The sequence below is a fragment of the Sebastes umbrosus genome, chromosome 22 (assembly GCF_015220745.1).
Source record: "Sebastes umbrosus isolate fSebUmb1 chromosome 22, fSebUmb1.pri, whole genome shotgun sequence".
In the NCBI taxonomy this organism is placed as follows: Eukaryota; Metazoa; Chordata; class Actinopteri; order Perciformes; family Sebastidae; genus Sebastes; species Sebastes umbrosus.
Genome location: NC_051290.1, coordinates 321,818 through 338,264, shown reverse-complemented (window position 1 = coordinate 338,264; position 16,447 = coordinate 321,818). Strand labels below are relative to the sequence as shown.

General features: G+C 36.2%; 3 protein-coding genes across 4 annotated transcripts in view; 2 read left to right on the top strand and 1 right to left on the bottom strand.

Annotated features, from left to right (window-relative positions):
• LOC119481778 (low affinity immunoglobulin gamma Fc region receptor II-like) overlaps window positions 1–6,472 on the bottom strand; it is a 32,739-nt gene extending 26,267 nt beyond the window's left edge. The window contains exons 1-7 of one of the 2 annotated variants that reach the window (XM_037758996.1): window positions 6,170–6,472; window positions 5,674–5,709; window positions 4,877–5,137; window positions 4,163–4,402; window positions 3,571–3,738; window positions 2,730–2,804; window positions 1,348–1,519 (exon numbers count right to left, since the gene is read on the bottom strand). In XM_037758996.1, coding sequence (XP_037614924.1) covers window positions 1,350–1,519; window positions 2,730–2,804; window positions 3,571–3,738; window positions 4,163–4,402; window positions 4,877–5,137; window positions 5,674–5,709; window positions 6,170–6,200 — 981 coding nt within the window. In that variant the 5' untranslated portion in view covers window positions 6,201–6,472 and the 3' untranslated portion in view covers window positions 1,348–1,349. Of the gene's footprint in view, window positions 1–1,347; window positions 1,520–2,729; window positions 2,805–3,570; window positions 3,739–4,162; window positions 4,403–4,876; window positions 5,138–5,673; window positions 5,710–6,169 lie in introns of those variants that run through there. The other variant, XM_037758994.1, reaches the window with a different exon arrangement.
• Window positions 6,215–10,577, top strand: LOC119482087 (protein lingerer-like). The gene is made up of 5 exons (XM_037759489.1): window positions 6,215–6,253; window positions 7,050–7,393; window positions 7,951–7,995; window positions 8,937–9,154; window positions 9,295–10,577. Exons 1-5 carry the CDS (start codon window positions 6,215–6,217, stop codon window positions 9,480–9,482), a joined length of 834 nt encoding a protein of 277 aa, XP_037615417.1. The 3' UTR covers window positions 9,483–10,577.
• An 836-nt stretch (window positions 10,578–11,413) lies between these two features.
• Window positions 11,414–13,147, top strand: LOC119481799 (oocyte zinc finger protein XlCOF22-like). Its single transcript, XM_037759041.1, has 2 exons — window positions 11,414–11,437; window positions 11,911–13,147. The coding sequence occupies exon 2, from the start codon at window positions 12,067–12,069 to the stop codon at window positions 12,607–12,609; it is 543 nt and encodes a 180-aa protein (XP_037614969.1). The 5' UTR covers window positions 11,414–11,437; window positions 11,911–12,066; the 3' UTR covers window positions 12,610–13,147.
• The last annotated feature ends 3,300 nt before the right edge of the window (window positions 13,148–16,447 follow it).

Here is a 16,447-nt window from a genome sequence, read left to right as displayed (position 1 = left end):
CACAGTAAAGGTTTCCCTCTCGTACTAAATACTCTGGTAGTGTGAGTACTGGAAGGTACAGCAGGACTTTACAGTGAAGCTGCTCTGCTGCCACCTGCTGGACTCTGACTGCACCGACATGATGACTTACTGCTAAAGTCCACAACTAACTCCCCCAACAAGAATGATTCATATTCAATAAATCACACAGGTTATTGGTGCACATCTTAAACACATAATTCATTATTTAAAATAGCTTTTGTTTAAAAAATAACTCAAATAAATACCACCAGAGAATGGAGGACGGACACTTCCAAAATAAATGAAAAAATAAATAAATGACTCAATAAATAAATAAATATATAAATAAAGGTAGCAAAAATAATATTAAAAATAAATGTGAGATAAGTTTATATTTCTGTTTTAATTTGCTTCTTTATTTATTTATCTTTGTATAAATTCCCTTATTTATTTACTCTTCTGTTTAATGTTCCCTTTTATTTATTCATGTATTTATTTTTGCATTTATTTTGTATTCATCTATTTTTTTTTATTATTTTTTATTATTTTCTCTCTATTCTTGTTTCTATTATAATTATTTAAAATTATTTATTTATTTATTTATGCATTGTTTCCCCTTTGCATTTCCCCAAACTTATTGATTTCTGTATTATTTTCTTTATATGTTCATTTACACATTTCTTGCAGAAAATAAATTAAATAAATAAATGTATAAATACAGAAATAAATAAACATTTAAAAATAAATATAAAATGAAAAAATAAATAAATTTAAAAAAGGAAAAAATAAATACATTTAAAAATAATAAAAAGAAATACATAAATAAAAGGAAAAATTAAATGGATGAATAAATAAGAAAATTTATACAAAAATAAATTAATAAAGAAGAAAATTGAAACAGAAATATCAATTTATGTCACATTTTATAAATTCATTAATGGCTACATTTATTTCTAATATTATTTTTGTTGCATTTAATGACTTATTTATTTTATTTATTTATTTATTTATTTATTTATTTATTTATTTATTTATTTATTTATTTATTTATTTATGTATTTATTTAGGCAGCTTCCGTCCTCTGTACCAGAGAGGTCGGCGGCCTGCAGCAGCACCAACATTTAGCAGCAGCAGGGGTTTTAATTGAATACCTCTAAGTATCTGCAGAGAGCAGTTAGTGAGCAGTTAGAGAGCAGTAAACCAGCAGCTGGACGTCACTGGTTGGACTGGTGTGGAGGTGTGGAGGTTGACCTCAGTGTGGAGTAGACGACCTCTGGCTCCGGTGTAAACTCTGAACACAAACGATATAAATCATGAAGGTTGACCGATTTATTGGTCAGATCTTCTGTTTATGTGGTGAATCTGAGCTCTGACCAGCTGGGTTGTATCGGAGCATAATGACATTTTAATAAGACATAAATCAGAAGAGCAGCTGTACCTCTGGTCCTGTGTGGTCTGATCACTATTGGTCCATAAATGACGTCTGTAGTTCTTTCTGCTGCAGCTGGATCACTCTCTGCTAAATAAAACAACATGAATACAAGTGATGAACAGCAGAAAGCAACTAAATATTAGAACAAATAGAGTCAAATTAAATACTTTAGAATAGAATATTTCAAGAAAGAAACAATAAAACAATATAACACAACCTTTCAGTGAAATTAAACAATATTACCAAAATCCTACATATATGATATGCAATGTATAGCAGGTGGATGGATGGTAATTATGGTGGAAATGGAAATAAATAAATAAATGACTCAATAAATAAATGTCATTAAATGCAGCAAATATTATATTAAAAATAAATATAGCCATTAATTAATTGATAAAATGTGACATAAATTGATATTTCTTTTAATTTGCTTCTTTATTTATTTATTAACTTTCTATTGATTCCTTTATTTATTTACACTTCTGTTTACTTTTCCCTTTTATTATTTTGTGTATTTATTTGTATTATTTCCTAAATTTATTTAATTATTTTTGCATTTATTATTTATGTGTTTTTGCATTTATTTTATATTTATTTATACATTTATGTATTTATGCATTTATATATTTTATTTATTTTCTGCAAGAAATGTACAAAGAAATCTGTAAAGAAAAGAATACAGAAATAAAAACAAATGTTTGGGGAAATAAATAAGGAAAAATCATGCAGAAATAAATAAATGCATAAATACATATATTTAAAAAATAAATATAAAATAAACAAATAATAAATGCAAAATAAATGTAAACAGAAGAGTAGATAAAGGAATTAATACAATGATAAATAAATAAAGAGCAAATTTAAACAGAAATATCAATTTATGTCACATTTTATCAATTAATTAATGGCTAGATATATTTTTAATATTATTTTTGATACATTTAAAGACATATTTATTCAATTATTAAGTAATTTATTTATTTATTCATTTATTTTTGATTTTGTCAGGTTCCGTCCTCCATAACAAATTTGCATATCGTTGGCTAATATTCACTCTTTTTTGGAGGTAAATAGTGGAAAAAGTGATCCGTATGCAGACGATGCTGTTTTATATTGTTTTATATTGTGTTGCTGATTTTGTCTAGTTGGCTATATGGAAACTATCACTCTCCTTTAAGGCCATGCAAGATGCACGTATGCACAACAATGAGTGCATGAAGTGGGTGTGAACAGACTTTCCATCCATATAAACCGTTAGCATCGATATCAATGTATTGATCAGCCCCAGCTGTACCTCTCAGCCTGTTTGGTTCATCACTGACGTCTTCTGTTCTTTTCACTGATGAGTAGACTGGAGCTGGATCACTCTCTGCAAAAGAAAGTAAAATAGTATTATCACTGCAAGTATTGTCCAAATTCAACTGAAGTAGTCGTAGTTGTCTTTGTAGTTGTTTTGTGTCTCTTTCTGGTTGTTTTGAGTCTCTTTCTGGTTGTTTTGAGTCTCTTTGTAGTCATTTTGAGTCTTTGTAGTGGTTTTAAGACTCTTTGTTTGATAAATAAAAATGACAAATGAAGGGAAGATGTATAGCTGGAGGAAAACCTGTATGATATTGAAGTATTTAATTTAATTATATTAATAATTACATTGGATAAACAGATCTCTGATTTGTTAATAAATAAACATCAACAGTACTTTTATAGAAATATCACATGTGAGCACAATATATACAGAGATATGCAAATCTGCACATTTATTCACGTTTTTCAAACAAGTGAAGTTATCGTGTCAGGACTCAGTTCTGTGGTAAAACGTCTAAATTCAACTGAAGTGTTTTTAATCAGAAAACAGGAAACTGGGGCGGCAGCTTCTGCTATCATGAAAAACACTTTGACCACAAAACACAGGCAACCAGCGCAGTTTCACACCGGAAACATCCTCTGATCAGGACTTCATGGACTAAAGAACATTTCATTTGACCAAGTTTCTGTTCTAGTTGTGAATGAATGTTAAACGTGTGTTAAATAAACAAACGGGAACCACCACTGTGCAACATAAATGAAATGTAACTGAAACACAATAATGTTTAATCTGTTTTCAAAATCTAAACCTTTATGTGAAATGTTGAGAGTTTCACCTTCAGGTTTCCTCCGGACACATCGTCTCACCAGTACAACCAGTACAACCAGTAGCAGCAGACCACAGAGGGATGCAAGAAACACCGAAACTAAGAGAGGAGGAGGAGAGGAAGAGGAGAAAGCCGTAGTGGAGGAGGTCGATGGCGGAGGTGTGAAGGGGGGTTTCCCTGAAGAAAATGAAAAATAATAATGAATAATCAAAACTACAAAAGCTCTTTGTAGTCGTTGAGTCTCTTTGTAGTCGTTGAGTCTCTTTGTAGTCGTTGAGTCTCTTTGTAGTCGAGTTGAGTCTCTTTGTAGTCGAGTTGAGTCTCTTTGTAGTCGTGTTGAGTCTCTTTGTAGTCGTGTTGAGTCTCTTTGTAGTCGTGTTGAGTCTCTTTGTAGTCGAGTTGAGTCTCTTGTAGTCGTGTTGAGTCTCTTTGTAGTCGTGTTGAGTCTCTTTGTAGTTGTTTTGTGTCTCTTTGTAGTCGTGTCGAGTCAGTACACTGTGACATCACTGTTGGCATGGTTACAGGAGCAGGACAGAGGGGACACCTGTTCAGCCAGGTGTTACTCTTTAAGTCAATAAAGGAAACTGATTATTTTTCTCACCTGTGACAGTGAGCCAGCTGGGTGGAGACTCATCACTGCTGATGAGACACTTGTAGAGGCCTTCATCAGACCTGGAAACATGGTGGAGGGTCATGTGACCTGCAGGCTCAGTCCTGATGAGGGCGCCATCTTTATAGAAATCAGCTGAGAGGCTGGAGGACGTCTTTGTCCTACAGCGCAGAGTGACATCATCTCCCTCCATCACAGGGAGGACAGGACTCTGCAGGATCACTGGTCCACCTCAACACAGAGACACACTATAGCATTTCATCCCTTTACACACAGCGTCATCAATACTACAATCTATGGCCCCGACCACGGCTCTGAAATATCAGTAAGTTAGAATCTATGGCCCCGACCACGGCTCTGAAACATCAGTAAGTTAGAATCTGTGGCCCCGACCACGGCTCTGAAACATCAGTAAGTTAGAATCTGTGGCCCCGACCACGGCTCTGAAACATCAGTAAGTTAGAATCTATGGCCCCGACCACGGCTCTGAAACATCAGTAAGTTAGAATCTGTGGCCCCGACCACGGCTCTGAAACATCAGTAAGTTAGAATCTGTGGCCCCGACCACGGCTCTGAAACATCAGTAAGTTAGAATCTATGGCCCCGACCACGACTCTGAAATATCAGTAAGTTAGAATCTGTGGCCCCGACCACGGCTCTGAAACATCAGTAAGTTAGAATCTCGACTCTACAGGCTGATCTTACCAGTGACGGTGATGTTGATGGTGTTACTGGTTGCTCCCTCTCTGGACTCACACCAGTAAACTCCACTGTCCTGTGGGACCATGTAGCTGATGTTACAGGAGGAACCAGCAGGTTTTCCCCAGCCAGCTCCACACTGAATCCTGTTTTCTTTGGTGATGTTCCTCCACAGAGTCCATCCAGCAGAGTCGTCCTCCTCACAGCTCAGAGAGACAGACTGTCCTTTAAACATCTGAGAGCTGTTGGGACTCAGAGTCAGACGAGCTGGAGGGATTTATTATATTTTGAGCAAAACGTAGAAGTTTGTGTTCGTCAGGTTCAGGTGAGAAGATTCAATTAAATTTATTTATTTATTTATTTATTTATTTATTTATTGCAAGAAATGTATTAAAAAAAGAATACGGAAATAAATAAGGGATGAAATACAGAGGGAAAGTCATGCATAAATAAATAAATACATTAATAAATACACACATAGAAAAATACATTTAAAATAAATAAAACATAAATGCAAAAATAAATACACAAATTAACAAAATTAATACAAATAAATAAAAAGGGATTATTAAACAGGGAATTAATACAAAGATTAATTAATAAAGAAGCAAATTAAAAAATATATAAATTTATGTCACATTTTATCAATTAATTAATGACTACATTTATTTTTAATATTTTTGCTACATTTAATGACATATTTATGTATATATTCATTTATTTATATATGTATGTATTATTTGATCAGCTCTTTATCACTATCCTCTGTATGTTTGAGCTCGTCATTAAACGAGTCGACTGACCTCGGGTTGTTGTGCAGCTCAGCGGTGAAGTCAGAACTGAAGAGAGATGAAACTCTGGTTAGTTTTGAGCTTTAATTAACACTTCATTATGTTTAATCACACAACTTAAACTCCAGAAGTTCTGAAGATGGAAACTTTTGTCTCTAAGAGAATATTAAAACATTAAATATAAAGTTCAGTTTCTTCTAATAAATAATGAATGAATGACACCAGATGTGAGTTCATCTTCTGTGACTGATGTTTCAAATAAAGGTCTCATAGTGAGGCAGGATGTGTTCTGTGGTTGGAGGTGAGACGGTCGTTTAACACTGTTGAGGTTTGTTCACTGAATCTGACATTTAACACTTTAATGAGTTATATTCATTTAACTTTTTAACCTTCTCTCAAACACAAACACCTGAAGTAATAAAATCATTTTACGCTCCATCACTGGTGGTGATTAATAACCAGCTTTAACTATAGTAACTCATATTGTAATAATGTGTATTGTACTCACAGAGCAGCCACAGCAGAGCAGTGAGTCCCATCGTACCTCAGAGTGATGAAGACTCAGCTCAGCCTTCCTCCTCCCTTTCTGGAGGTGTTCTCAACAACTCTGTGGTTTTTGCTCTCAGCACCAAACAGGAAAATAAAAAAAGGTTTGATCGTCATGAACCAACGAACACAGACTGATTATGTCTTTATCACACAGAGAATAACATTCATTTATATAAATATCTTTATGTGTGCAGATTAGATACAAGTATTGTTATATATTATATTTTATATTATTATTATTATTATTATTATTATTATTATTATATTATATATTTATTTTATTACACTTCTTTTCTGTTCAGTAGATGATGTCTTATTTATTGGGACTTACAGAAGTCTTATATTTCATATATATATATATATATATATAAAATATAAATATAAATTATAAATTATTTATATTTTATATATATAAAATATAACTTATTTATAATACAAATATATATTTTTATATATTTTATAAATAACTTATATTTTTATATATATACATATATATATACTTATATATTTTATGTATATATATATGTATATATATATACATATATATATACATATATATATATATATTTTTTTTTTAATCAATATTTAATTGCAATGTAAATGTTAATATAAACTCCTGACTTGTACAAACCTGACTCTGTATTATGTTGAATGCATCTCTGTTGTCGTTGTTCAGCTCTCTGGTGTCTATAAAGTTGTTGGAAAGAAATAAAAAAAGACTCAAACTTTGTGAAGCGCTGATTGGCTGAGGAGCGGGAGGAGGCGGGGCTTGATCTCACCGCCTGTCCTCATTCATACCGAGCAGCACGGAGACACACAGACAGACATGAGGGGACCAGGAGAGGACCAGGAGGGGACCAGGGGAGGACCAGGAGGGGACCAGGGGAGGACCAGGAGAGGACCAGGAGAGGACCAGGAGAGGACCAGGAGGGGAACAGGAGAGGAACAGGAGAGGACCAGGGGGGGACCAAGAGGGGACCAGGAGGGGACCAGGAGGGGACCAGGAGGGGACCAGGAGGGGACCAGGAGAGGACCAGGGGGGGACCAGGAGAGGACCAGGAGGGGACCAGGGGGGGACCAGGGGGGGACCAGGAGAGGACCAGGAGGGGACCAGGAGAGGACCAGGAGGGGACCAGGAGAGGACAGGACCAGGACTGCTGATTGAAACGGAGGATTCTCCCAGGTACCACAGGTGCATTTATTTTGTATCTATTTGTTTATGTATTTATTTTTGCATTTATGTTTTATTTATTTTGCACTTATTTCTTTATTTATTTTGTATTTATGTTATATTAATTTTTAAATGAATTTATGTATTTATTTATTTTTGCATGTATTTTGTATTTATTTTGCACTTATTTATTTATTTATGTATTTATTTTTGTATTTATGTTTTATTTATTTTGCATGTATTTATTTTATTTTATTTAATTTTTTTATTGAATGCATTTATTTATTTATTTTTTTATTTATTTATTGAATGCATTCATGTACACATTTCTCTGGTCACAGTTCAAGGCACCATGTTATGAGGAAGTAGTAGTATGTGCCAGTTATGTGCACACTGCATGCAACAGTTCTAAAAGTAGGAAGTAAAAGGCTGAGATCTGCAGTAGTTAAATGTCTGAGCGAACCTGAATGCAGCAGTCCATCACGTGATGAGGTTCCACCCTTCTTCTTCTCCTCTGTTAGTAAACAACAGCTGATCAGTTTCATAACATTCCACCATGTTGTCCTCAGCTGTCCTCCTTCTCCTGCTCGTCTGTATGATCTCTGCAGCCAGAGGTGAATTCACACACACACACAAACACACACACACACACACTATATGCAGTGTACACACTATATGAGTCATGCCAGCTGGTTGTTTACATAAAGAGCCTGTGCTCATGTTATATAATTGTTATTATAAGTGTTACTAGTCATTTGATTGTTGGGTTAGAGGAGCATTTTGAAGAATGTGTCGTTGTTTTATTGTACTCGTGTTCTTTTAAAGAGGAAACGAAGAGCAGGAGTCTCACTTAAAGAGACAAACTGGACTGATCTGAAAAGAAAACAGATGTTTCCTAATGCAAATAAAGTGAAACAGAAACATTTCACATTTCACTTTCTGTTTTCTGCTGAACTGAACAACCGATGAGAGACTTCATGTGTTCATGTTATCTGTCTAAAACATAAGAACCAGAGAACCAGAGAACCAGAGAACCAGAGAACCACAGGGCGTCAACAAGAGAACCAGTTAGTTGTGTAACCAGCTGCTCTCTGACCTCGAGGCTTGTTGAGCTGCAGCTGATGATTATTATCATTAAACTGATGATATTTGTTTGATTAACAGATTCATCATTTCGTCTAACACTCCGGATCCCAGCCCGGCTGAGCTCTACAAAATACTTTAACACTTTAAATACTTTACTCTGCTGCATGTTAACGGATACAGATCATGTTAATAATCGTCTCTGCTGTTCCATCGGATCACGGGATGTTCTGTTTTATCTGAACTAATAAATCTGTTTCAGCTTTCTGTTGAGCTGAACCGACTTTCTAACTGCTTCAGTGTTTCCTGTTTCTGTTTTAGACCCAGAAGAGATGAAGGAGATGAAGGAGATGAAGGTGAGGCCTGGGCAGGACGCCACTCTTCAGTGTGAGGCTCACGCCAACGCCTCCGTCACGCTGCTGGAGTGGACCAGACCTGACCTCCAATCAGACGATTACGTCTTCTTCTACAGATACAAGCACTCGTACGAGAGTTACCAGCACGCACGTTACCGCGGTCGAGTGGCGCTGAGAGATCCAGAGATGACGGACGGAGACGTTTCTGTTGTCCTGAAGAACGTCAGCGTCAACGACACGGCAACGTACGAGTGTCGAGTTATCGCCAGCACGACGGGACGCAACAAGACAACTCGGCCTGAGATCAACTGTCTCGTCCACCTGGAGGTTACAGGTGAGTTTATAGAGCTCAGACTCAGGTGAGTTCATAGAGCTCAGACTCAGGTGAGTTCATAGAGCTCAGACTCAGGTGAGTTCATAGAGCTCAGACTCAGGTGATTTGTGGATCCCTCACACCTGTTTTCTGTTCTGCAGGTCACACAGCTGAAAATGAGGAGGAAGGAAACAAGAATGTAAATGTCCAACTCATAATTGTTCCGTCGGTTGTTGTTGCTCTGATTCTTGTTTTCATTGTTGTTGTTGCTGTTTTGATTCTTAGAAAACGTGAAAAGAATCATATTTACAAACGTCCTGCTGGAAATGCAGGTGAGCCGGTGACCTGAAATGTCTCCGATCTCTTTCCTGCTGATGATGTAAAAAAAGACGTCTTTTAAAGGGTCAGTGCGCTCAAATTAACACCTACAGAGAGTAAATATATTAAAGATAGAAGAGTGCCTTTAAAGGAGAGTGATATTTTCCATACAGCCAACTGGACAGAGTCAGCAGCACTATATAATACAGTATCGTCGGCATAGAGGTGCATTTCAATCCATTTTCTAGCACTTTCTTGTTTAAAAGCAGGCGGGACGGGAAATATTGTGGGCAGCTTTTTAATCCTAAACTGCAGGAGCTAACGTAGCATGGCTAGCAGGCTAACAGCATTTCACCAGTATTAAATCGCTCAAGTTTATTAAGCACTTTATTCTTTAAGATTTAGAACTGCAACTTCACTTCAATAGCAATCTTGACGGTGCATTCACATCTTTATTAAAGAGTAGTGCAAATAAAGAAGAGTAAAAAAGGAATAAAAAATATGCATTATGAATAGAAAAATATGTAGACCTGTAAAAACAGTAAGATGTTGCACGTTGCTGAGTTGTATAGGTTCCATATACACATACATACATATATATATTTACAATTTCATATAATTGATTTTGTTTATTTTTTTATATATTTTCTTTATTGATTACTGTTGTGTATTTTTTTTGCTCCCATGTGACTCTTTTCTAAAAAGCTTCTGATGTTTAGATGACACTGGTTTATTAATCAGCTGATGATTAATCATGACTTAGTTTGTCATTAATGTGGGAGGAAAACCTTCAACTGGACTGGATGTTTTATTATTATTATTATTATTATTAATAATAATAATAATAATAATAATAAAGAATAAAGTTGAAGAAAAGAAACGCAGCAGGACACATCAGGAGTAAAGACAGTCTGAGCATCTGATCATGTATTGAAATCATTACTGAAAGCTCATTAATGATATAATAATCATAATAATATTAATGATGTTAGAGGAACCACAGAGATGATTATATCTGACTATGTTTCACTTCCTGCATTTCAAATGTTTGTTTTCATGCTGCAGAGCTCCTCAATGCACCTCCTATAAGCTCTATTATATTAATAAACATGTTTCCTTTGTTTAATGGAGTCGTTGTTTTGTAATGTAGAGCAGCTGGATTCATTTAGGTTTATTAATCACGGACGGATGTTTGTTTCCATGGCAACAAGACCAGTAAATATCAGCGTTTGTCTTTAACAAAGAGACCAAACGTGGAGAAAAGAGAGAAAACTGCAGGTTAGAGTCGGTTGGTTATGTTAAGAACAGACGTCGTGTTTAATGTGATCTGATGAAAGTGTGATGACTGAACAGGGAAGTGAAAGTACTGAGACTGCCAAGTGGACACAGATGGACAGTAAAACGGGAAGTACCTGAATTAAAAGAGACGATTGGATTAACGAATCTGCTGCGTATCAGTAAAACATCGGTTCATGATCTCAACCCGTCCACCGGAGACACTGGAGACACCGAGGTCCTAAGAGGCTCCTGCTGGATCCGAACGCCTTCTGTAAGTACAACATCGAGTACTGCAATATTGTAGAGTATTATTGTTTTAACAGTATGTTGTTTTTTTTATATATATATATATATATATATATTTTTAGATTTAATTCAAATCTTTAAACAGGTAACAAAGTATTTTGGTGTGTTTTAGTGTGGTATTAGTACTTTTACTGTAGCAGAGTATTTTTTACAGTGTGGTATTAGTACTTTTACTGTAGCAGAGTATTTTTTACAGTGTGGTATTAGTACTTTTACTGTAACAGAATATTTTTTACAGTGTGGCATTAGTACTTTTACTGTAAGAGAGTATTTTTACAGTGTAGTATTAGTACTTTTACTGTAGCAGAGCATTTTTACAGTTTGGCATTAATACTTTTACTATAACAGAGTATTTTTTATAGTTTGGTAAAGAAGAAGAAGAAGAAGAGTTCTCCACTAAAGGTCAGATCACTTTCACTGAATGTATTTAGTGTTTCTATTTGTTTTGTCATTTCAGACATCTCTGTTCTCTTTACTTTATATAATATTAAATAGTATTATACATAATAAAATCAACATTATGATTTGAGCAGTAGAATCAGAGGAATAGTTTCTGTTTAACTTGGTGGATATAAACCAGTTAAACCAGTCTAAAGTCTGAACTGGGAGGCCAACACAAGTCAACGGCGCCCTCTGCAGGACACTATGTGTAACAGCACAAAGAGGGAAGCTGAAAAACACAAACATATTCTAACATTTTCAGTATATTTAGAATATTTATAAATGTCCCAGTCCCTGTTAATTAATGTGCAAATATAATAAAAGTATAATCAGTGTATGTAGATGTTTTCAGTGGTTAGTTCAGGTGTCAGAGAGACTAACGTTATAGCGTCACCTCACTGATACTCTGTCTGTGTCTTTGTCTGTCGCTATAGAAACAGAGAGGCACAAACAAACCCAGATCTCACCGCTGTGACCGGTGTGAGAAGAAATACCAAAAATCACATCAATTAAAGATTCACCAGAGAGTTAACACCGGAGAGAGACCGTACAGCTGTGACCAGTGTGGGAAAGAGTTCACTACTGTCGGTATGCTCAGACGACACCAGCGTTCACACTCTGCAGAGAGACCGTACAGCTGTGACCAGTGTGGGAAAGAGTTCACTACTGTCGGTATGCTCAGACGACACCAGCGTTCACACTCTGGAGAGAAGTCGTACAGCTGTGACCAGTGTGAGAAAGAGTTCACTACTGTCGGTATGCTCAGACGACACCAGCGTTCACACTCTGAAGAGAGACCTTACAGCTGTGACCAGTGTGAGAAAACATACAAAACACAAGGAGTTCTAAAAATACATCAGAGAGTTAACACCGGAGAGAAACCGTACAGCTGTGACCAGTGTGAGAAAGAGTTCACTACTGTCGGTATGCTCAGACGACACCAGCGTTCACACTCTGAAGAGAGACCTTACAGCTGTGACCAGTGTGAGAAAACATACAAAACACAAGGAGTTCTAAAAATACATCAGAGAGTTAACACCGGAGAGAAACCGTACAGCTGTGACCAGTGTGAGAAAGAGTTCACTACTGTCGGTATGCTCAGACAACACCAGCGTTCACACTCTGAAGTGTGAGAAAACATACAAAACACAAGGAGTTCTAAAAATACATCAGAGAGTTCTCACCGGAGAGAAACCGTACTGGTTTCAGGAGTGTGGCAGTAAATCCATATCAGCAGGAGGACTACAGAGTCACCATCGAAGATATCACGCTCGAGAGAAACCGCATCACTGTCGGCAGTGTGACAAAGAGTTCAGGACGTCAGAAGACCTGAAGAGTCACCAGAAAGTTCACACCGGAGAGAAACCATACAGCTGTGAGCAGTGTGGGAAAAGCTTTTCTCAGTCCAGTAACTTCAGAACCCACCAACGCATCCACAGTGGAGATTGTAAAGAAGTGCACGTGACCTTTATGTGCATGAAGTTATATGCAGAGAGACATTTACACATCTTCATCCGGTTCATGAGAATATATTTACCTTATATACCTTACAGTTAAAGTTTATATGCGTGCTCGCGTGTGTCTCCGCTGTTCAGACTCAGACTCCAACACAAACTCCAGTGAAGCACCAAAACCTCTTGGTTGTATCTAGTGAAGCCCGTCTGTTAAACAGTGTTGGCCGCGGTCGGAGGACGCAGGGGAGACCGTAGCTTTGGTCTCCAGGACCGGAGTCTCTGCTGTACTCTGCTCCTCTGCCTGCCTTCACTCACACAACGCGCTCGTTCTCGCTCCACCTCATGTGCATGCGTGCACACTCCACACTGCAGAGGAGTTAGTTTAGCTCTGGGAATATCTAGTGAAGTTCCACATTGTGTAAATTTACCCAAAAAAAAGCCTAATTTCTTTGTATTTATGAAAGAAATGGAATTATATCTGTCTTTCTTCCTCATAAAACAAAAAAGCAATGAAAACAATGAATGTATGCAATATCCTTTAAAGGGCTTTAAGTGAAATTATTGTCATACTCTCGCCTGGTCTTTTTTTTAATTATTATTCTTTTTTTTTTTTTTTTTTTTTATGTTGGTTTTGTTTCATTTCTGTTGTCCTTTTATGTCTGCCACAGCTCTTTGTTTATGTTTTCGCTATGCTTCTTTTGTATGTAAATGTTTTTAATGTTTTCTGCTGTTACTATGGATACTGTCATTTTTAAATAATAATAAAAAAAATGTTTTTAAAAAAAATAGGAGATGGAAATATTACAATGGGGAATCTGCTAGAAAAGACATCTAAGAAAGTACACAATCTTCTAATTAATTACTTAAGGGCAACAGGAATAATGGAGAGAATTTAATTATTATTATTATTATTATTATTATTATTATTATTATTGTTATTATTGATATTATTATTACTATTATTATTATTGTTATTATTATTGTTATTATTATTGTTGTTATTAATAATTATTAATTTGTATTTTTTTATTAATTTATTTTATTATTATTATTATTTTCCTGCCAATCTCCTGCTCCCCCTCCAGTAGTCCAGCAGGTGGAGGTAATGCACCTATAAGCGGGTTTACCAACCAACAATAAACACCAAAGAAGAAGAAGCAGCACCGCGCTAACAAGCAGAGCTGTCATTCAAACAGAGAGTGAAGCTGAACGGAGAGACAGCCGGTAAGAACTCTAAAGAACTCTACCGGATCACCGACTGACAGACTCACTGCTGCTGCTGGTTGAGCTGCTCTGCACCGGTAGACGGTCTGCTGGTGGAGGGAGATAGAGCTCCAAGGACTCAATGTTTGTTGTTTGTTTGTTGAATGTTTGTTATTCTGTGCACAATGGTAGAATGTGATGATGCACAATGGTAGAATGTGATGATGCACAATGGTAGAATGTGATGATGCACAATGGTAGAATGTGATGATGCACAATGGTAGAATGTGATGATGCACAATGGTAGAATGTGATGATGCACAATGGTAGAATGTGATGATGCACAATGGTAGAATTTGATGATGCACAATGGTAGAATGTGATGATGCTCAGGGTAAATGTCTTGGCTCCATTGTGTGCTCATAGCCTCCTGTAGTGGATATCAGGAGTGTTTTAGAGCCAGATTCCCCTTCAAGAGGTAGAAAAACCATTTGGCACACTTTGGGTATCCCAGTGGTCCAGATGGAGAGTCCTCCTGGTCCTATCCTGACTAAAACCTTTATAGAATCTATGTGCTTTGTGTTATTTATCTCTGCTTTGGCTCAGTCGTAGTCGAGGAGTTGCTGAATGAATTCAGTGGCGTCTCTGTGCACGGCATCATTGTTATAATGGTGTTATCCACTGTCTGATCTAAAATGTTAATGTTTCCATGGGTTCATCACAATTTATTCAATTTACTCAATTTACTCAGGCATAGAAACAGTCTCAAGACTTTTTTTTTAGACTTTTTTTTAGCATATTTCTGACTTTTCTCAGATTTTTTCGGAATTTTTTCAAACTTTTTTCGGATTTTCTTTTTGTTTGTTTTTTTCAGATTTTTTCAGAATTTTTTTTTTTCTTTCGAATATATTTTGGGGTTTTTTTCGAACATTTTTCAGATTTTCTTTTTGTTTGTTTTTTTCAGATTTTTTGGAACATTTTTTAAGTCTTTTTTTAGATTTTTTTTCCAGATTTTTTCGGAATTTATATTTTTTTCTTTCGAATATTTTTCGGGTTTTTTTTCGAACATTTTTTTCAGACTCTTTTCGGACTTTTTTTGGATTTTTTATTTTTTTTTTTTCTGACTTTTTTTGGAATATTTTTTAGACTTTTTTTAGGAGTCTGTAGATGGCACACGCGCTACGAGCATGCACAAAGGCGTTTCTGCTCAGCGCGTTGTCCGTCAACGAGTGTTCTCGGAAAGGAAAGTAGGTTGCCTAGCAACAGTAGTAAACACTAAACATCACAGTATGAGTCACAGACAAAGTTACTTCCTGTTAGATCCGATCTGTAGGCCAGTTGTAGTTTTCAGACCACGTTGGGATTTATTTATATTTGTATGTAAATCTATGTGGAAATGTGCGTGTGTCTAACGTTGGATTCTATCTTTATTATTTTAATATCCGCCTTGTAAAGCACATAATGAGCACTCGTTTATATTAATAACCTTCATTATTATAATTATTATTATTATCAACACCATCTGTTTGTTAACAGATGAAACCTTCATTACTCAACATGAGATTAATATCTACAATCTGGTGTTAATATCACAGTTACTCAGAGAGCTGGGACTTTCTACAACACCTGGTGTTTGCTGTGTAAACTAAGATTAGATTAAGGTTAGGTTAGGTTAGGTTAAGGTAAGGTTAAGGTAAGGTAAGGATTAGGTAAGGTTAGGTTAAGGTAAGGTCAGAGGTCTGTACTACGAAGCGAGTTCATCATCTCCAGGGTATCTTCTGGTTATCTGGCTTCACTAACTCTAACAACAGAGATCTCACTAAACTGAACTATGAAGCTGGTTATCAACTCAGTAAGTCAACCAGAGTTTCTCTGTCTGGTTATGAGCACGTTCACATGAACGAGGAGGTGTTTACAGCATCTGACCAATCACAGACACGAACAAGACTACTGACCAATCACAGACATGAACAAGACTACTGACCAATCACAGACATGAACAAGACTACTGACCAATCACAGACACGAACAAGACTACTGACCAATCACAGACACGAACAAGACTACTGACCAATCACAGACATGAACAAGACTACTGACCAATCACAGACATGAACAAGACTACTGACCAATCACAGACACGAACAAGACTACTGACCAATCACAGACATGAACAAGACTACTGACCAATCACAGACACGAACAAGACTACTGACCAATCACAGACATGAACAAGACTACTGACCAATCACAGACACGAACAAGACTACTGACCAATCACAGACATGAACAAGACTACTGACCAATCACAGAC

Excerpts from the sequence above, each read along its gene's own strand:
- LOC119482087 (XM_037759489.1), top strand. The coding sequence starts at position 6,215 with ATGAAGACTCAGCTCAGCCTTCCTCCTCCCTTTCTGGAG. Across the intron at positions 7,394-7,950 it reads GAAACGGAGGATTCTCCCAG|CTGTCCTCCTTCTCCTGCTC; the intron begins GTACCACAGGTG and ends TGTTGTCCTCAG. Across the intron at positions 7,996-8,936 it reads TATGATCTCTGCAGCCAGAG|ATACAAGCACTCGTACGAGA; the intron begins GTGAATTCACAC and ends CTTCTTCTACAG.
- LOC119481799 (XM_037759041.1), top strand. The coding sequence starts at position 12,067 with ATGCTCAGACGACACCAGCGTTCACACTCTGCAGAGAGACCGTACAGC.